Genomic DNA, 21,429 nt, shown 5'->3' with positions numbered 1-21,429 from the left:
AGAATTACCTAGCGAAGGCATGGAATACATAGACAGTTCCTTATCTAGACACAGTAAGGCTCTGTTCTTGCTCTGGCAGTAGAACTTGATGGCGATAATGGGCGAGGACACAGGCGAGGCTTCAGGCGGAAGGTAGCAGGTGAGGCTTTAGGCAAGGGCTACAGAAGACAGGGAACAGTCCAGCAACTGAAGCTGAACCCAGGAGCTATTTATGTAGCCAGCCCAAAATGAGAATCATGTTCTTCAATTTAGGTACCCAACAGAACAAGGGAAATCCAGAAAACCAGGAATAAGGATTGATGGACCAGTCAGTGAACTGGAATGCGGACATCACGGACCGGACCATGACAAAAAAACACAAAATATAAAACACAAAACTGAAAGAGTCTAAGTATATTCAGTTCTATTCAGTTTGTTATCTGCGGGCCGCCATGACCAAAATTGCCCAAAATAGCAACAGAAAAAGGAGTGACCAGAAACCAGAAACACATCATAATGTGAAGTACAGAGTTCCATCTACAATCCATGTTGATTAAGTATTTCCCGAGATCCAGAAATCCGACACCATCATCCAGAAACATCGAGGGAAAGAAACCATTCAAACACAGGGACCTTCCTTCAGAAACAGCAAGTGAGAGGAAGAAAGCAAGAGACCATCACATGTAGACACCTACCTCCAGCAGCAACCAGCAAGATGCTGATAGACAGCATTGAACACCACTTGCCTTCAGCACTCACCTCGATGATTTCAATCTTCCTCAGTACTTTGTTCAGTGAGATTGCTGAGAAGTGGAGTTGATCCAGGCTTCTTGGCCTCAAAGCCACACATTTTGCTCAAAGCCTCATGGAACCCTTCAGAGACAACAAAGCACCAGAACCTTGTTTGAATGAAAAAGAGAGATGTAAAAGAAGTGAAAGAAATAGTTTTGTGAACCGTCTGAAAGCTGTTGCCTTTGGTCGCATTGTTCGCTGGTTTTATCTTCTTCCAGATATCAGGATTTTGAAGCTTATCAGATTGTTTGATTTGTATTATTTTTGTTGGTATTTATTTAACTCATTTCCTCATTTCCAATGAACTGTTTCCCAGAATTTCTAAAAGGTTTGATATGTCCTCTATGAAAACTGGAATATAAGTATAAAAACAGGCAAGTAGGTGCCTTTTGGCATTTCCTTATAAACTCCAAAAGGATCTGATTTATTTTATGAGCCTTTTTCATTTTAAATACTGAATGAACTCACATCTGTCAGTTTCTATGCTACTCTGATATACTATTTGAGATTATGATGTATCCACCATCATACACCATTATCTGCCAGCATCCGCCAACATCAAAGATTCCTACCTTCGACCATTTTCATTTTTAAAATCTTTTTATTGATACATAATCTTCTACAGCTACAAAATTATATAAGACTTCAACAAATTGATATACAGTTAATAAAGCCGAAGAAAAAAAGCTTATCAAAAATGAATAATATATGATAATGAAAAATATTATTTTTATAAAGAAAAGAAGGAAAAAAGAGAAACCCAACTAACTAAAAAAACCCACTAACTACAAGAGAAAGAAAATAATCAAAAGAAAAAGAGAGGGAGAAAAAACATTGGGAACCAACTCCCGGAGCATTATGTCTTTGATTTATTTCTCCCTTCATACTTCTCCTGAGGGACTGCCCAAGAAAATAGTGCATTAACACCCAAATTAATACTGCAGTTGATATACACTATCGCTATTGGATACACACTATTAATGTTATATGAAAACCAATTCAGCACTTCATATCATCTAAGTTGCAGAGATATGGAGTTGAAATTTTTGGTTGTTCTTTCTTCCATGGTTATCTGGTTATTTCAGTTCTCTTTCCAGGGCAACATATTATTGTCTTAGTTACTTGCAACTATGAGCATTTGAAAATGTTAGAACTACTGTCCAAATTGTATAATTTTTCCAGATTGCCAGATCCACCTCCTGCTCTAATCCATTTCAAGTCACCTTGAGAAGTGGGTGTTGCCTGCAGATCTATTACTTGCATTGCAGGAAGTTGGTTGAGCAGTCCTCCGTGAAAGAATGACTCTCACCCAGGGATCGCTATTCTACTCTCTTTTGAGTGTTTGTGTTATCAAATGTTCCAAGGTTACATTGGTCAATAATGGATATAGAAACATTGTTTTTGCTATAAATCCTAGTATCGAATATAATCCCAAACTGATTGAAAGCATTCAGGTGAGGTGATTAATTTTGTTACACTGTTTTGTTCATTGTATGCTATTTGTATCAAGTTTCTCTTCTTGGAGTTTACAATTTGGTGAGAGTTAAAGATATATTTATGTTCCTTTTTCCCCTCCCTGGGTGATTAAAATGCATTTACTTTCAATCCTGAATTTACTTTGCAGGAAATGATGACTGAAGCCTCGTTCTACCTCTACAAAGCTACAAAACATCAACTTTACTTCTCAGATGTAAAAATTCTGCTGCCTGCTGTCTGGCCATTGAATTCAAGTCTGCTTCAGAGACCAACTACTCAGTCATATGAGAAGGTAACAACAGAGTGATGAGAGACTAAAACTGTTCTGAGTGACTTTCCAACACTGGAACTGCTTATAAAAATTTCTGTTCACACTTGTGAGTTTCAGTGGTGGAGCAAGAGACATTCCATGGAAAGACCTGGCAAAACAATTTCCGAAGACGTTCTGACAAATATAATCTCTGCCCCAGTTAATAGTATGTTATAGAGTCACAGAAATGCCCCAGTGACATAAAAAACACTAAAAATGATTGCTTGATGTTCAGTGCAGACTCAGTGAGCGTAAAGAACTATTTCTATGTTGTATGACTTAATGAGTCACATTTAGATAACTGCTGTGAGGAGTAAATTGGATTCAAAAATTTTTGCTGTTGCATTGGAGACAGAATTTTTTTCCCTTGAAATATTCACCCAATTGTTATACATTCCTTTATTTGCATATTTGATGATTCTCTCTTATCTATCTGGAATCTTACAAACATAAAAGTATTGATACCCGAGTGAAAGGATTCTGGAACTGTAATTGGGTTCTTGATCCTTGATGACATGAGTCTATTTTGGAATCTGGCAGGAATGTTGAGGTATGCCTGTTGTTGGTTAAAATTAAGAGATGGAATTGTGACTCACTGATGACTTTTTGTGGAGTGTGCAGAGAGCTCCACAAAAGTGGGAGTCTGCAAATGAGGGTGGGCAAGTTGCAAATGACAGAGGTACTGTCAATGAGTATTACCAGGCAAGATCTGGGAGCTGATCAGTTTCGACAACTGTGCCCATGCAGGATTCAAAAATTTGTACATTTTACGGTAAGAGAGGTACTTAGCATATAGATATTACTAGAGAAGTAGCCTCAATTCCAATAATGTTGTTGACATATCATGTTAGAGAGCTTTTTGAATTGTGAAGTATTAGATACTTGAAAGGAAGATCTTAGTCATTGTCAGAAAACACAAAAACAAACCATTTCAGCTTACCATGTCCGTGCTGAGAACAATGCCTATCTATGCTAATCTGAGCTGCAATATCACTTTATGTGTTTCCTTTCCAAGCACGTGTCCAAACACCTTTTAAGCATAGAATTGTAATTGCCTCCACTACCTCTTCTTGCAGCCAGTTCAAAATATTCACCACAGATCTTTAAAAATTTCCCCTCTCACTTTGAATCTGTGCCTTCTAGTTCTAGACTCCTCCGGGAAAAAAAAAATTGTATCTTTCCTATGTATGGCACTTGTAATTTTATAAACGCCTATAAGGTCACACTCAGCCTTTTGTTCAACTGAAAATAAACTCAGACTACCCAATCTATCCTTATAAACACAGACTTCCATTCCAGGTAATATGATGAGAGGCATTGATCACGTGGATAGTCAGAGGCTTTTGCCAGGGCTGAACTGGCTAACATGAGAGAGCATAGTTTTAAGGTGCTTGGAAGTAGGTACAGAGGAGATGTCAAGGGTAAGTTTTTAATGCAGAGAGTGGTGAGTGCATGGAATGGGCTGCCGGCGACCGTGGTAGAGGCAGATACGATAAGGTCTTTTAAGAGACTCCTGGATCGGTACATGGAGCTTAGAAAAATAGAGGACTATCGGTGACCTAGGTACTTTCTAAAATTAGTACATGTTCAGCACAGCATTGTGGGCCAAAGGGCCTGTAGGATTTCTATGTTTCTATGTTTCTAATATCTTGGTGAATCTCTTCGGTGCTCTCTTTATAGCTACCACGTTCTGCCTGTAGTGTGACACTAGAACTGTACAGAATACAAGTTGGTTCAAGTCCCAAATCTTATGCTCAAATCCTCAGCCTGCAAAGGCAAGAATGCCAAGAATAGCAGGATCACTGCCCTACATATAAACGTTATCACTTTCAGAAAATTATGCACTTGCATGCCAGAGTTTCTCTGTACATCAATACTCCTAAGATCCTGCCAGTTATTTTGCATGTCCAACTAGATTTTGACCTCATATCTGGCTAATACCTCTCAACTTACTTTTAAACTGAATTATATCCCACACTATACTAAAACAAGTTTCCTCACCATAAACGACTCCACCAATTTTTATAAGAGCACAAATCATAGCAGCGGAATTAGGCCATTCAGCCGATTGAGTCTGCTCTGCCATTCCATCAGGGCTGATCCCGGATCCCACTCAACCCCGTACACCTGCCTTCTCGCCATATCCTTTGATGCTCCGACTGATCAGGAAACGATCAACTTCCACCTTAAATATACACACGGACTTGGCCTTCACCGCAGTCTGTGGCAGAGCATTTCACAGATTTACTTTTCTCTGGCTAAAGAAATTCCTCCTTACCTCTGCTCTAAAGGGTCACCCCTCAGTTTCAAGGCTGTTCCCCCTCGTTCTGGAACCCGCCCCCCCCCCATCATAGGAAATGTCCTCTCCACATCCACCCTATCTAGTCCTTTCAAATTTTGGTAGGTTTCAATGAGGTCCCCCGCATTCTTCTAAATTCCAGTGAGTACGGGCCCAAGGCTGCCAGATGTTCCTCATATGTTAACCCAAATGTCTAATAACACATAATGTGTTATATCCATAACATATTAGACATAGGAGAGGAATTAAGCCATTTGACCCATTGAATCAGCTCTGCGCCTGTGCCATTTGCAAACTTACTGATCACACCTTCTATAGTCTCATTCAAGTTATTTTTATCTATTACAAACAACTAAAGTCCCAGCACAGATCTCTGTGGTACGCCACTTGTAACAAATTTCCAGTCAGAAAAAGTATGAGTTTATTGCAACTCTCACACAGCTAACTTAGGATCCAATTTATCAACACACCTCAGATTAAATTGCCTTAACCCCCTGGACCAGCCTAATATGCAGAACCCTGTAAAATAAAACACGTAAACTAATGACCACATAATCAAGGTCTATTCTTTGAACTCATCAATTTTCCAAATTGCCTCCATAAAAACTCAATCAGTTTTGTGAGACCTGATCTCCCTTGCACAAAGTCATGCTGACTTTGCCTAATCAGTCCTTGTCTTTCCAAATGAACATAAGTCCAGTTCCTCAGTCTTCTTTAACAACTCACAAGTCTGTAGTTTCCAAGTCTATACCTACTGCCCTCTTTGAACACAAAGATTGCATTTGCTATTCTCCAGTCTTCTGACACCTCAGTCTTGACTAACAAAAGCACAAATTCTCTGTCGGAGGCTCAGCACTTCCTTCCCTTGTTCCCACGGAGATCCTGGGATAAAATCACTTAAGCCCTGGGGGATTTCCACCACCTATTTTGCTGCAATATGTCTAACACTTCCTTCTTCCTGATACAAACACGCTTCAGAATATCAGAGCAACTGTTAACTCTCCATCTTCCACATCCTTCTCCTTGGTGAATACCGATGAGAAATTTTCACTTAGAATTTCTCCTATGTCATCTGGCTCTAAATAGATGACACCCAATCTCCATTCCCACATCACAAACAGCAGATTGGATGGGCTGTCTGCAGCGAGGCCAGTCAGCACGTATGCAGCAGGAGGCTGGTTCTGTTTGCCTTCCACTGGCTCACGCATGTTAAGATACTTATAAAACATGGCATGAAGGCTGCAGTTACTGCAGCGGTGTCATCTGCCAAAAACTGCTAAACTGCAGAGAGGCAAGAATGCATGAAGTCTGCCACTGGATCACTATCTACCACTAGGGTTCCGTTAAAGTCCTGAAGCTTATCTTATTTGAAAACTCACTTTTCCTGATAGTTTTGTAGCATTTCTAAGTGATAAGCAGCTTGGAGAAAAAATTGTCACTGCTAAATCTGACATATTTTTCCTGTCAGATATATTTGAAAAACTGAAATTATTAAAGCAGCTACAAGGAATCTCAATCATCCAAAGAGGCTATTATTGCTTCCTTGGATAATTCAAACTTTTCAGCAGCAATATTGGAAGTCACTAGTTTACGCAAACTTCCTTCACTGGCCATTCTTAAAATAGAATTGCAAGATAATGATCTGATTATGTATCTTGATCATTTGAAACAACTGGACATTGATATTGATATTCAGTTCAGAGACCTGCTGGAGATGCATATTCCAGATTGGGTGGTGGATCCATTTGGGGTGAATGTGAATGACGTTGACATCACATTACAAGAATGTCTTATTGAGCTGCAGAGTGATATAACAGCTCAAGCAAAATTCAAACGCAAAATTTCTGGATAACTTGTGATATTCAAAATAAGTTTCCACAGCTCGGGGAGAAAGCAAAGTTGTTTTTAATTGGATTTAGTTAAACACTTCTACTAAAATCAAACCTTGTAACAGTCTTGATGTTGTGAAAAGAGGTGATCTTCGATTATCTTTAACCTAGTTGCAACCAGTTATTCAAACGTTCACTAGCTTGCATCAGTCACAAGGATCTCACTATATAAGCAGAGTAACAATATTAATCGCTTCTTCGTCACTAGTTGGAAGCATATTATCTACATTAAAAGTAAAGTATCCTATTCAGAGTTTTGAAAGAATTGTTTTATTTGTCATATATACCTGTTACATTACCTATAACCTCTTAAAACATAAATATTGTCTGTACATTACAATAATTATTACAGTTGACCAAAAGAAACTTTAACAACTAACTGAGACTATGGAGGATAGGGGCCACAAATGTAAATGAAAGTCACAAGTAGGCCACAAGCAGAAAAAGGTTGAGACCATGGTTTTCAAGCACTAACATGAGAACCTACATTATCTTTGACTTCCTGAAAGCTTACTATGATCACTGCCCAGAATTGCTGCTGATATATCAATCATTTATCCATTCTCATTCCCTAAAATAAGATCAAGTACTGACACATTTTGCTTCAGAAAACCTTCTTGAATTTTATGAATTTCTTCTCATGTAATCCCCTTGTAACAAGACAATCAGAACCAATATTAATAAAATTAAAATCTATTATTACAGCAACCCTTTCCACTCTTCTGCGACCTGCCTGCATACCTGTTCTTCTAATTCCCACTGACAAGCAGGAGGCTTCTTGTTTCTCATTTACCACGGTCAGAGTGAGTGCTCCTTTCTTATTCCTAATTTCTACCCATACAGCATCATTCACCTATCCCTGCCTGCAGAATTTTCTGCCTGGGAAATGCCATTATGCTCACTAAAAGCAGCAGCGAACAGCCACTCCTCTTTTGCAACTTCTGTAATGCTTCAAATATCTATACCCAGGACCGTTGAGCTTTCAGTCCTGCCTATCACTAAACCACATTTCTGTGATTACAATAGCATCATAATCTCATGTCCCATTCAAAATCTTGGAATGTTAAGTAAGAGTTAGTCCTTTAATAGAACACTGCAAAAGGATCAGGAGCATTTTGGTATCTGGCAACTAGGAGAAAGACTCTGAAAGATTCAAAATTGATTCAGTAACATACCCAGAATGCTGGAGGAACTCAGCAGGCCAGGCAGCATCTATAAAAAGAGTAAACAGTGAATGTTTCGGGCCAAGTAACGGTATATCCATTACACAAGTGTTAACATTCATTTCAAGAGGTCTAGAATACAAGACCAGGAATGTAATGCTGAGGCTTTATAAGACACTGGTGAGGCCTCACCTTGAGTATTGTGAACAGTTTTAGGGCTCCTCATCTCAGAAAAGGTGTGCTGGCGTTAGAGTGGGTCCAGAGGAGGTTCACAAGGATGATTCCAGGAATGAAAGGGTTATCATACAAGGAATGTTTGATGGCTTTGGGTCTGTACTCACTGGAATTTAGAAGGATGAGTGGGGGGGGGAAACTCAGTGAAACCTTTTGAATGTTGAAAGGGCTAGACAGAGTAGATGTGGAAATGATGTTTCCGATGGCTGGGGAGTCTAGGACAAGAGGGCGCAGCCTCAGGATAGAGAGGCGTCCATTCAAAACAGAGATGCAGAGAAATTTCTTCAGCCAGAGGGTAGTGAATTTGTGGAATTTGTTGCCACGTGCAGCTGTGGAAGTCAGATCATTGGGTGTACTTAAGGCAGAGATTGATAGGTTATTGATTGGACATGGCATCAAAGGTTATGGGAGAATGCTGGGAAATATGGTTGAAGAGGAGAAGAATAAAGGATCAACCATGATTGAGTGGCAGAGCAGACTCGATGGGCCAAATACCCTAATTCTGCTCCTATGTCTTATGGCCTTATGGTCTAAATGAGAATGAAATATTTGTAACATCAGATCTGAAGCAGAGCAAGAAACACAATAAGATAAAGAATATAATAAATATAAATATATAATAAGACATCTTACACACATAGATTGAATGTATGTACATGAAATGATGCTAGGCACAGGACCACCTAGCATGGGAAAGCATGGGTAAATAAGCTGAAGGCCCTCAAGTGCAGTGAAGGAGAAGAAATGTGTCTATCACTATATTGGAACCTGTTAAGGATCCAGAAATTTTAAGAGGTGGAGGTGGATGAGGGTGGTAAAGAAGAGAAAATCAGAGATGAAGGGAAAGAGAAGAATATAAGCTATTCTGAAACTGTAGGCACTCTGGTACTAAGGCCTTGGACTTAGCATATGTACAGTTTTGATGTGGCCATTCATTTCTTTTCATGTGCAGGGATTATTATATGGAAACATGCAATTTCTTTTTCATAGGCGAATGTGATCATTGCTGAGCCATACCTTAAATATGGAGATGCCCCGTACACCCTGCAGTATGGTGGATGTGGTGAGAAGGGGCGGTACATTCACTTCACCCCGAACTTCATGCTAAATGATGAAATGACCTCAGTTTATGGTTCAAAAGGTAAAATAATTTAAATAAGCCTACATTAATTAGCATGTATTTTGAAAACTGAATTACCCAAGGACATAAGAACAGGTGCCTGAGGTATCTTCCATCAATTAATGATATGATTGCTGAAGCCCATTGACAATCCCAACTGAAAGTCAGGCTTGATTGTCACACTAAGCTTTATGAGGTCTAGAAATTAACAGTATATTTCTGAATAACAAAGATATTCAGCACAGCACATGATTATTTAAAGTTTTTATCGAATCATATAGCACAGCAACAGGTCCTTTGGCCCAATGTGACAATTAGTCTAAGCATTTAGCCTATACTCCTCTTAATTTCTCCAATCCATGAACCGGTTCAAATGTCTTTTAAATTGTGTAATTTTACTTGCCTCCACAACCTCCTCTGGCTGCTTGTTCCATACACCCACCAGACCTTGAGGACCTGTCCTTCATGTCCTCAATAAATCAAACTTATGCCCTCAAGTTTTAGACTTCTCTACACGTGGAAAGAGACTTTGATTATGTATTCAATCCATGGTTTGAAGTGGTTTATACCTCTCTAACGTCAGCCCTTCACCTCCTTCGCTGATCTCTGCCAGTGCCTCAGTAATTTTTATCTTGCTTCCCAGAATGAAACAGTACACACCTGGTCAGGCACGAAGGATTTTCCACCTGTCGAGACTTGCCAATATCTCTTTCACTATGACAATATGATTGAGTTCTGAAGAAAGGTCTCGGTCTGAAACATCAACTGTTTATTCATTTCCATAGATACTGCCTGGCCTGCTGAGTTCCTCCAGCATTTTGTGTGCGTTATTCCGTATTTCCAGCATCTGCAGAATCTCTTGTGTTTAAGCTTTTAGTAAAATGTCGTAGGAGTAATTATGGGCCATGAGCCAATGAGTAATATATGAACATTTTCATTTATTAACTTTAATTACTTTAAATCCTTCACACTTGCAACCTGCTATTGGCAGCAACACATACAAGATCTTGGAGGGGTTCAGCAGGCCAGGCAGCATCAATGGAAAGAGTAAGCAGTTGGCGTTTTGAACCGAGGCCCTTCATCAGGACTGGAAAGGGAGAGGAGAAGTCAGAGTTAGAAGGTGGGAGGAGGGGAGGAAGAAGTACAAGGTGGTAGGTGATAGGTGAAACCAGGAGTGGTGGAGGGGGCAAAGTAAAAAGCTGGGAGGTTGATTGGTGAAAGAGATAAAAGGCTGGAGAAGTGAGAATCTGATAGGACAAATTCCCAGTGAGGATATGTGGCTGCGTTAGCAGGTCTGGGTGAGCACAAGGTCAGAGTCAGAGGCAGATTAAACTTCTTTGGGGTAGGCTTCGCAGTACTGGTAGTATTATTACAAACATGAGAAAATCTGCAGATGCAGGATATCCAAGCAACACACATGAAATGCTGGAGGAACTCAGCAGGCCAGGGAGCATCCGTGGAAAAAAGTAAACAATTGATGTTTCGGGCTGAGATCCTTCTTCAGGACTGGAGAAAAAAGATGAGAATTCAAAATAAGAAGGTGGGGGTAGGGGAGGAATATATAGCTTTTGATTTCCCTTCAGTCAAGTCAAGTTCAGTCAAGTTTATTGTATCTGTATTAGTATAGTAACAGGTACAATGGAAAAATCTGCTTACAGCAGCATGACAGGATGTGGGTACTGACAACCTGGTGTGGATGCTTGCTGGCTAAATGAATAACCAAAGTTGTTGCTGTCATTAGCTGTGGCAAGTTCTCAATTAAAACCACATTTCACTGCAGAATTACATGGGAATGAGAGGATTTTCAATTGATTTAAACATCCATTTGAAAATGTCACCAGCACGGGATTTCAAGTGCTTGAGGGAAATTTGCCAGCAAGAATGGTGAAAGTGCCCATCAAAAGATATTTCAAATTTAGATTATCAAACAATCCGAGCTTGAAATATCCATATTTTGATGGGCAAATTGTGGATGCTTGATCAGTTCCCGCTGAAGCTCTCTTATCCTATGAATACAGCTCACATTTGATGATTCAACCTTTGGGCAAAATAACTGCCTATTTATTTTTATGATGGCAGAAAAATAACTTTTTATTCTATCAAAAGCATCTTGCCTTTACAAGTAAGTTATGGCAAAATTGAAACTGGCAGAATATTACTGTTTCTAACACACAGAATGTCAAAGCACTGACTAAATTATTTTTAAAAATTGTGTTTTTCTAGGGAGAGTATTTGTTCATGAATGGGCCCGTTTCCGCTGGGGTGTGTTTAATGAACACAATGACTTGATTCCATTTTACAACTCCAACAATGGAACCTCTGAAGCAACAAGGTACGTCAAATCTAACTTGTATTTGGTCATGGGGATATCTCTTCTCAAGTTATGGTACATGAAAAGGAAAAAAGCTTGCAAACCCATAGCAACTTTCTGTAGAAATGCAAGTTTTTTAAGGACAGACATGCAAGCAAAGAAGCATCGGATACAGGGAAACTTGGCTGCATGGAATCAGAATTGGCTAGCTCACAGAAGGCAGGGGATAGTAGGTGATGGAACGCATTCTGCCTGGAGGTCGGTGACCACTGATGTTCTGCAGTGATCTGTTCTGGAATCCCCGCTCTTTGTGATTTTTATAAATGGCTTGGATGAGGAAGTGGAAAGGTGGGTAAGTAAGTTTGCAGATGACATGAAGGTTGGTTATGTTGTGGATAATGCCAAAGTGTGTTGTAGATCACAAAAGAATGTTGACGGGTTAGAGAGATGGGCTGAGAAGTACCAGATAGAGCTCTATACCAAAAAGTACAGTGATGGGCTTTTGAAAGTCGAACTTGATGCCACAGTACAAAGTTAGTAGGAGGATTGTTAGCAGTGCGGAATAACAGAGGGATCTTCAGGTCCAAATCCATAGATCCCTCAAGGTTGGTGCTCAAATTGATAGGTGGTTAAGAAGGTGTATGGTATGTTGACCTTTGTTAGTTGGGGGCCTGGGTTCAAGAACTGTGAGGTAATATTGCAGCTCTATAAAGCTTCAGTTAGACCACACTTGGAGCATTGTGTTCAGTTTTGATCACGTCATTAGAGGAAGGATGTGGAAGCTTTAGAGAGGATGGAATGGAGATTTACTAGGATACTGCCTGGATTAGAGAACATGTCTTATGAGGAAAGGAGAATGGGAGGTGACTTGATAGAGGTGTGTAAGAAAATAAGAGGCATCGATAGAGTGGACAGCCAGAGCTTTTTATTTTCAGTGTGAAATTGACTGTTATAAGTGGGCATAATTTTACCGTGATTGGAGGAAGGTATAGGGGATATGTCAGAGATAGGTTTTTTACACAGAGCTGTCAGTGCATGGTACACGCTGCCACGGGTGGTGGAGGCAGATACATTTAAGAGACTCCTGGATAAGTACATGGAGCTTAGAAAAATAGAGGGCTATGGGTAACCCTGGGTAATTTCTAAAGTAAAGACATGTTCGGCACAGCCGAAGGGCCTGTATAGCACTGTAGGTTTTCTATGTTTCTATTCAAGAGTCTCTTAGACAGGCACATAGATGAAAGGAAAATGGAAGGCTAAGTAGGAGAGAAGGATTAGATTGATCTTAGAGAAGGTGAAAAGGTTGGCATAACATTGTGGCCCAACGGGCCTGGATTACTATTCCAAGTTTTAACTTGCCCAATCTTAGAATGTCCCAAACTGCTTTACAACCCATAGTATACATTTTTGCATACAGTGTTGTAATGTAAGGAATATAGCAGCCAATGTTGCACAAATCTTCTCTCACAAACAGCAATTTGATAATGATGTTTTCATCTGTTTTAAGTTATGTTGTATAAAGCACACAAGGTCATCAGGTCATAAAAGAGAATGCCCCTGCTTTTCTTCTCAGCTATGCCATGGGTTCTCTTATCCAGGTAAACAGACTGAAAAGACAGTCATGTCCTCAGTTTAGTGTATGTGCAGCCTGCTAATGTAGATTTGTTGAAAAGATGAAGACATTAAATTGAATGGCTTGATTGTAGTTTTCAGAAATCATGAACAGGAATGATTAGTAGCAACAACTGCTAACAATGGGGCAAATTTCATCCCAGCTAATAAAAAAGGTGTCAAATATTTGGAGGGTTTAAGTGTGGGCTGGGAGTTCCAATGGAAGAATAGGCTGGAAATGAGGAGACCTATAAACTGGCTATCTCTTATATTTTCCGAAGAAATTGTCAAATCTACAGAAATATGTAAACCCATGCACTTTTATGCTTAGTATTATTATGACTTTCAGATGTTCACTCAGCATAAAAGGAACAATTGCTGAGTGCAAAGGCAGATCCTGTTCAACATGTACCATTGATCAAAGTACAGGATTACCAAATAAGGAATGTAGATTTTTCCCAGAGAAAAATCAGCCATCATCATCTTCAATAATGTACCTACAGGGATTACCAAATGTAAGTAGAGCGACCAGCAGCTGTTTTCTCAACTAATTGGCCAGGTTGTTTATTCTCATTTATCATGACTGAAGAAATTTTGGTGGCCCTTGTAAACATACCTAATGTCTGGGGATTTACTGCTGAATTCAAAAAGCCAAATCTGTCAATTTTCCCTTCACTCTGTATACTGTATGGAGTCCAGCGTTGGGGTTCTGTCTTGGTGGGATCTCACAACATTACGCTGAGGTACTATCTCTCAGTTTTACACCAGGTATGGCCAGGAGTATGATCTGAAATCCCATGGATTAAGGTGGGGATTCTTGAGAGAAATCAGTGGCATTAGCTACCAAAGTCTGTCAGATGTGTTCAGGAAAGCTTCCTTAACCAGTACACAGAAGTCCCAACTAGAGAAAGTGCGATACTAGATGTTCTGTTAAGGAATGAGACAGGGCAATGTGACAGAACTTTGTGTCTGGGAGCACTTAGCATTTAGTGATCATAATGCTATTAGATTCAAGGTAATTATGGAAATGGATAGCTCTGGTCCTTGGGATGAGATTCTAAATTGGAGAAAGGTCAATTTTGATGGTATCAGAAAGAACCTGGCAAGTGAGGATTGGGTACAGCTTGTTTTCTGGCAAAACTGTACTTGGTAAGTAGGAGGCCTTCAAAAATGAAATTTTGAGAGTACAGAGTTTGTATGATCATTTCAGAATGAAAGGCAAGGATAACATGTTTCGGGCACCTTGGTTCCTGAGAGATATTGAGGCTCTGGAAAAGAAAAAGAAGGAGCTGCATAGCAGATTATATGCAAGCAGAAACAAATGAGAGACTTGAGTACTATAAGAAATGTAAGAGAACACTTAAGAAGGAAATCAGGAAGGCTAAGAAAAGGCATGAGGTTGCTCTAGCAGGTAAGGTGAAGGAGAATCCTAAGGTCTTTTAAAGATACAGTTATAACAAAAGGATAGCAAGGGACAAATCTGGTCCTCTGGAAGATCAGAGTGATAACCTACACATGGAGCTGAAAGAGATGAGGGAGACCTGAAATAGATTTTTCCCATCTGCATTTACTCGGGTGATGGATACGGAGTCTACAGAAATAAGGCAAAGCAGCTATGAGCTCATAGACCCGTGAAGATTTCAGAGAAGGCAGTGTTGGCTGTCTTGAGGAAAATTAGGGTGGATAAATCCCCAAGGCCTGACAAAGTGTTCCCTTAGACCCTGTGGGGTCTAGTGTAGAAATTGCTGGGGCCCTAGCAGAGATACTTAAATTATTGTAGCAAGTATTTGGTCCATAATGACAGGCAAGGAAGCTCATTAAACTCAACAAGTGTTTTATTGTGATAAACACCAAAATAGACTGAGCGTCATAACTCGGAAAGAGAACAGCTCAGTTTCATACAGACAAGGAGGTGACCATCACACACCCTGCTTACAGTTAGGGTGACCCACAAATACACAAGTCAATCACTGTATAACCCAAGCTAAAATGTAACAATAAATGAACTTGAACTTCTCACCATAATCCCATGAAAGCATTTTAACTCAAGAGCAATAAATATTGCTGGTCATTAGAAATGCGGGGGTGGGGGCTGCCGAATTTACTCTCAGCTGAACCGGCAGTTTATAGTCTCCGGCATTCTGCCGTTCGGCGCGAGAGCGTTTGCAAAGTCACCAAAGGTACTGCGAGCCAATGTCATCTGGCCGGAGCAAGTGCCAGTCAGTCGCCTTTCCTCACCAGAGCAACCCTGTCAAGTTACCTCGCCAAAGCGAGCCTGCAAAAGTTTCCTCGCCGAGGCGGGTCCGTCAGTTAACCCGCCGGAGGGAATCAAGAGCCGCTGTCTACTGTTCCCGGGCCGAGTCTAGAGCTTGCCGGCTCCGGAAGCATCCAAGAACCAAGTCCTGGTCCTGGCGGCATCCAAGTACCAAGTCCTGGTCCTGGCGGTCGGTGATTCCCAGTCCTAGCCCAGACCCTTAGTCCCAGCCTAGTCCAAGGCCTGAGTCCTTGTCCGGTACGCTATTCCTGCTTCTGCTTTGTTCTCCTTGTATCGAGCAATAAATTCACTTACGTTAACCTCACAAGATGTGTCTTGCATTTGGGTCCACCCTTGCTCCCAGCACTCCCCCATTGTGACAGGCGGATGGTGACAAAGACCTCTTCCAGGATCCACAAGGCATCATTGAAAACAGCGGTGTACACAAGGAAGCTGTCCAAATAGATGATACAGTGACTGTGTGGAATAGTGAAGGCAGTCTTGGGCAGGGCCTCTGGGGTCAGTTCGGCCTGCCAGTTGCCACAGTGCAAATTGAGAGAGCCGAACCAGGTCGAACCCATGAAGTAGTCCGGGGCATCATCAGTTCAGGGCAGTGGTTCGGAGTCCTTCTGGGCCACAGAACCGCCATGATCCGTCTTTCTTCCTGACCAACACTGCTGGAGCTGCCCACAGGCTATTGGAGGGCTCGATGATGCCAGTTGCTGCCATCTCTTCAAGCGCTGCCTGGCGTTTAGTGAAGGTCAGGTGATGGGGCTGCAGGTGGATGGACTGGGCGTCCCTGGTGTTCATGTGGTGCTGGAGCAGCCCCATGCGCCTGCAGTCCTCATCCCTGGCAGTGAAGATGTCGTGGAGCTGGTCCAGGAGGTCCTTCAGCCGCCGCCGGTCCTGATCCAAGCCATCACTGCTCCGCTTCCACAGCTCTCGTACTGCCTGGACGGACTCACTGGAGGACAGTTTAGATGTTACATTACGTCGATGTGGTTGCTGATGACAGGCGGACAGTGGGCTGCGCCAGGGTGACCAGTGGTGGTTGTCGCAAAGCCCACCTAGTTCCGCTTCCTGGAGCTGCCCTACTGGACAGCCACGGCTTCAGCACTCAGGTAGAGAATTGCCCCCGGCACATCCACACGGGCTCCCAGTGGGACAGCGGGTCCATCCCAGTGATGCAGGACTCCCGGATGTCAGCTAGCTACACCACGTGCTCCCCACTGCGATGCACTGCCACCTCTTCCCTCTCATCCCTGCACAGTCGCCGGTGACCATAGCCAGCTGGACTGCCATTGTTGTCCTCCCAGGCAGGAGTGGCTGGTCTGTGTTGGGGTGGATGCCCGGATGGATCATGGTGATGGTTGATCCCACGTCCACCAACGGACGGTACCTAATGCCCTCCACCACGCAGTCCACGTATAATCTCTTCATCCAAACAGCCCCCTGAATAGAGGAGACAACAGAGGGATTGTGCTGGAGGTCTCGGATGATGCTGGAACACCTTGGGAGGGCGAAAGTTGCTTCTACCCTCTCCACCTTGGCCAGTGCCCCATCCAGCAATGATGGTGTTTCCAGGCGACCGTGCTGTCGATGGCACTCCGGCGTCGGGACCTTTATAAAGGTGTGGAGGGCAAGTTCTTCCTGGGCCACAGGAGAGATCTAGGGAAACCGTGCCAAGCACAGTGGTGGATCTGTTGCAAACGTCGTCAGGCTGCACAGTTCTTCTTTCATTGCTTCTTCCAATGGCCTCTGCTTGAAGTTGCCACTACAAAGGCTCTGTAGTCACGCTGCTCAGGCAGTGTTAGGTCGAGGAGGGCCCATAGGGCATCCCCCTCCAGTGCCCGGGTAAGGTGCAACACCGTCTCAGTGGGGCTCCACCCGTTGTGCTATGTCAGGTTTGACTTACGCCAGGTAAGGCTCCACGCTGGTACTGTTGTGTCTGGGGAGCCTCAGGGAGGACCTTGTGGCACTAATTGTTGAGGCCCATTGGTCTTCCTGGTGGTCTAGCGGCGTCTGACACCCTCCCACGGCTGCATCGTCTTGGGTTCCCCAGTGCGGGTGATGTACTGCGCCGTGTCCCCCCAGTTCAGGAAGGCTGGGTACACTTGCTCTCAGGGCTCACTGGGAAGACATGATGCTTCGTTCCCAGGTTGTCATTGCGGGTCCTGCCTTCATGAGCCCAGTGTGGGGGAAGCATACGGCTCGATCCCTTGGCTTATTTCCTGGGTCTTAGGGTACTCTATCCGACGTCGTTGCTGTTCAATCTTGTTGGGCCCCCCAGGGCTGTGTGCTCAGTTCACTGCTGTTCACTCTGCTGACCCACGACTGTGCTGCAACACACATCTCGAACCACATCATCAAGTTCACCGATGACACGACCGTGGTGGGTCTCATCAGCAAGAACGATGAGTCAGCATACACAGAGGAGTGCAGCGGCTAACGGACTGGTGCAGAGCCAACAAAAGAGATGGCTGTTGACTTCAGTAGGACACTGAACGACCCACTGAATATCAACAACTCCTCCGTAGAGATCGTTAAGAGCACCAAATTTCTTGGTGTTCACCTGGTGGAGAATGTCATCTGGTCCCGCAACACAAGTTCCATAGCAAAGAAGGCCCAGCAGCGTTTCTGCTTTCTGCGAAGGCTGAAAAAAGTCCATCTCCCACCCCCCATCCTCACCATATTCTACAGAGGTTGTATTGAGAGCATCCTGAGCAGCTGCATCACTGCCTGGATCGGAAATTGCATCATCTCAGATTGTAAGACCTTGCAGCGGATAGTGATATCAGCTGAGAAGATCATCGGGGTCTCTCTTCCCACCATTACAGACATTTACACCACACGCTGCATCTGTAAACAGCATGATGAAGGACCCCATGCACCCCTCATACGAACTTTTCTCCCTCCTGCCATCTGGCAAAAGGCACAGAAGTATTCGGGTTCTCACGACCAGACTATGTAACAGTTTCTTCCCCCAAGCCATCAGACTCCTCAATGCCCAGAGCCTGGACTGACACCAACCTACTGCCCTCTACTGTGCATATTATCTTGTTTATTATTTATTGTAATGCCTGCTCTGTTTTGTGCACTTTATGCAATCCTGGGTAGGTCTGTAGTCTCATGTAGTTTTGTGTTGTTTTTATGTAGTTCAGTGTAGTTTTTGTATTGTTCCTGTAGCACCATGGCCCTGAAATCGTTTCATTTTTACTGTGTACTGTACCAGCAGTTATGGTCGAAATGACAATAAAAAGTGACTTGACTTGACTTGATATCCCACTCCTGACATCACTGTGGCGAGCATTTGGTTGATAATCACAGATGAGGAAGCCTATTAAACTCAACAACCATTTTATTGTGATATACACAAAAACAGACTAGGTACCATGAACACCTCAGTCTAATCCAGGCAGGAAGGTGACTATCACACACCCTGGTTACAGTCATGGTGACCCACAATTACACAAGTGAATAACTGTATAACCCAAGTTAAAATGTACCAATAAATTGAACTTCCCACCATAATCCCATGAAAGCATTTTAACACAAGAACAAGAAAATGTGATGGTCATTAGAGATGCAGGGGTGGTCTATCAACCATGGGCCCCCCTCGCAGAGTGTCACAATATTCTTAACCACGGGTGAGGTGCTGAAGGATTTGAGCATGGCTAAGGTTGAAATATTGTTTAAGAAAGAATCTAAGAAGAAGCCATGAAATTATAGGCTAGTGGGCCTGACATTATTAATAGAAAAGTTATTGGAAGGTATTCGAAGGGACCAGAGATATCAGTATTTGAATAGAAAAGGACTGATTAATGATAGTCATCATGGCTTTGGGCATACTTCATGTCTAACTAATCTTATAGAGTTTTTCTTATAGACTTGAGGACCTGAATTATAGGGAGAGTTTGAATAAGTTTAGATGTAGAAGATTGAGGGGAGATTTGATAGAGGTACACAAAGTTAGGAGGTGTGTAGTTCAGGTAAATGCAACAGGCTTTTTCCATGGAAGTTACATTAGACTCTACAACTAGAGATCATAAGTAAAGGGTGAAATGTGAAATGTTTAAAGGGAACATGAGAGGGAACTTCTTGACTCAGAGGATGGTGAGGATGTGGAGTGAGCTGCCAGTGCAAGTGGATGCACAGTCAATTCCAACATTTAAGAGACATTTGGATAGTTACATGGATGGGAGGGGTGTGGAGGGTATGGTCCACATACAGATTGATGGGCTAGGCAGATTAACGGTTCAGCACAGACTCGATACACCGGAAGACCTGTTTCTGTCTGTAACATTCTATGACTCTAAGAAGGCCTGATTAGAGGGAGAGATTGGTCATGCTGGATGCCTATTTCTTGAGGATAACCTGATAGACATGTTTATGTTTGTGAGGGGCATAGATAAGGTGGATGGTAGCAGGCTTTTCCCCAGACCTTGGGGATATAGTTTTAGGGTGGGAGAAATATTTAAAAGGGATATGAGGGACAACGTTTTCATGCAGAGGGCATTGAGTACATGGAACAAGCTACCAGAGGAAGTGGTAGAGGCAGGTGCAATAGTATCATTTAAGAAACACTTGGATAGGTATTGGGCAGGCAGGGCTGACAGGGATATGAGCCAGATGCAGAAAATCGTCAATAGGTCAGTGGGCGCTATGGTCACCATGGTCACCATGGACTCATTGGGCAGAAGGAGCTGCACCTGTGCTCTATTGCTCTATTTCTCTATGACTCTGTGACTTTTCTGTGCTCAACTTTCCAACTCATCTTTACCCTGCTCTGTTCTTTGAGAAACTTCCTCATTGTCCACAATTCCACCAATTTTTATGTCATCTGCAAATTTGTTAATCAGCTCATCTATGGTATATCTTCAACTAGATAGTATCACAAATAACGCAGATCCCAGCACTGATTCACGTAGAACACTACTATTTACTGACCTCTAGTCATGGAAACATTAGAAATATTAAGGACATTGCTCACTTCTTCTGTTTCCATGCATAAAATCCTTCTATTGTAATTGAATTATTCCACCTTTTCCTGGTTACCCTCTTGCTCCTAAAATACATGAGTTAGTCTGACTTGTTTGAGATATTTCATGATCACTTTTAGCTCTCCAAATTCCCCGTGTTAGTTCTTTACTGTTTCCACAGCCAGCACAAACTGACCAAGTAAACACAATTTTTTTTTCTCAGTTCTGAGAATGGCTGCAACACCATAGTTTCATATACTAATCCAGGTTCTAAATTCATCTAACCTACTTGTTATTCTCCTTGCATTAAAATAACTATCCTTAGACTGTAATTGCCATTAATCCCACTTCAATTAAACTCGACCTTCATCTCATTTATTCCAGCTGCCAATTTACTGCTCTGGTTCCCATGTTCCTTTCACTCTAGTTTAAACCCTTCTTAGTAGTATTATCAAATCCCTCAACCCCCGCAAGGATTTTGAGGTCCCTCAGGTTTTTCTACACAATACTCTCCACCCGCCTAGAAGGTCTTACATTATATTCTCCAAGATTTTACTATATTGTAGTTTTTCAATTAGCCTGATCTTGGTATTTTTAAGCAGAAATGTCTCTTTCAAAAATTTTTACCTCTTTAACCCTGTAGTTATAAATTTCCAGGTAGATAAATTCTGTGATGCTGAGACGCACAATGCCGAAGCACCCAACATGCAGAACGAAATGTGTAATTACGAGAGCATTTGGGACGTGATCAACAAGTCAGAAGACTTCAGAAACATTTCATCACCCCACACTGGTTCAGTCAAACCAAATTTCACACTTCTACAGGCCAAGGACCGCGTCGTTTGCTTAGTCCTTGATGTCTCAGGAAGCATGGGATCGGTAAGGTCGTTTATAATAGTCATTTACTATATTGGACTGAATTCCCTACTCTTGTGTGAATTTCAACAACAGCATGTCAAAGGCTGGGTATTCTAATGAGAGTGTCTCACCTCCTGACTCATCAAAATCCTCT

At 42.2% G+C, this 21,429-nt stretch overlaps 1 protein-coding gene across 1 annotated transcript in view; it reads left to right on the top strand.

Moving 5' to 3' along the window:
- The first annotated feature begins 2,069 nt into the window (after window positions 1–2,069).
- Window positions 2,070–21,429, top strand: part of LOC134355259 (calcium-activated chloride channel regulator 1-like) — a 55,371-nt gene continuing 36,011 nt past the window's right edge. The window contains exons 1-6 of the mRNA XM_063065055.1: window positions 2,070–2,225; window positions 2,396–2,539; window positions 9,133–9,283; window positions 11,486–11,594; window positions 13,534–13,699; window positions 21,075–21,296. Of these exons, the coding sequence (XP_062921125.1) occupies window positions 2,070–2,225; window positions 2,396–2,539; window positions 9,133–9,283; window positions 11,486–11,594; window positions 13,534–13,699; window positions 21,075–21,296 (948 nt within the window). The remainder of the gene's footprint in view (window positions 2,226–2,395; window positions 2,540–9,132; window positions 9,284–11,485; window positions 11,595–13,533; window positions 13,700–21,074; window positions 21,297–21,429) is intronic.

The sequence above is a fragment of the Mobula hypostoma genome, chromosome 12 (assembly GCF_963921235.1).
Source record: "Mobula hypostoma chromosome 12, sMobHyp1.1, whole genome shotgun sequence".
NCBI classification, from domain to species: Eukaryota; Metazoa; Chordata; class Chondrichthyes; order Myliobatiformes; family Myliobatidae; genus Mobula; species Mobula hypostoma.
The sequence above is the reverse complement of the archived record's forward strand: the minus strand, read 5'-3'. Positions and strand labels throughout refer to the sequence as shown.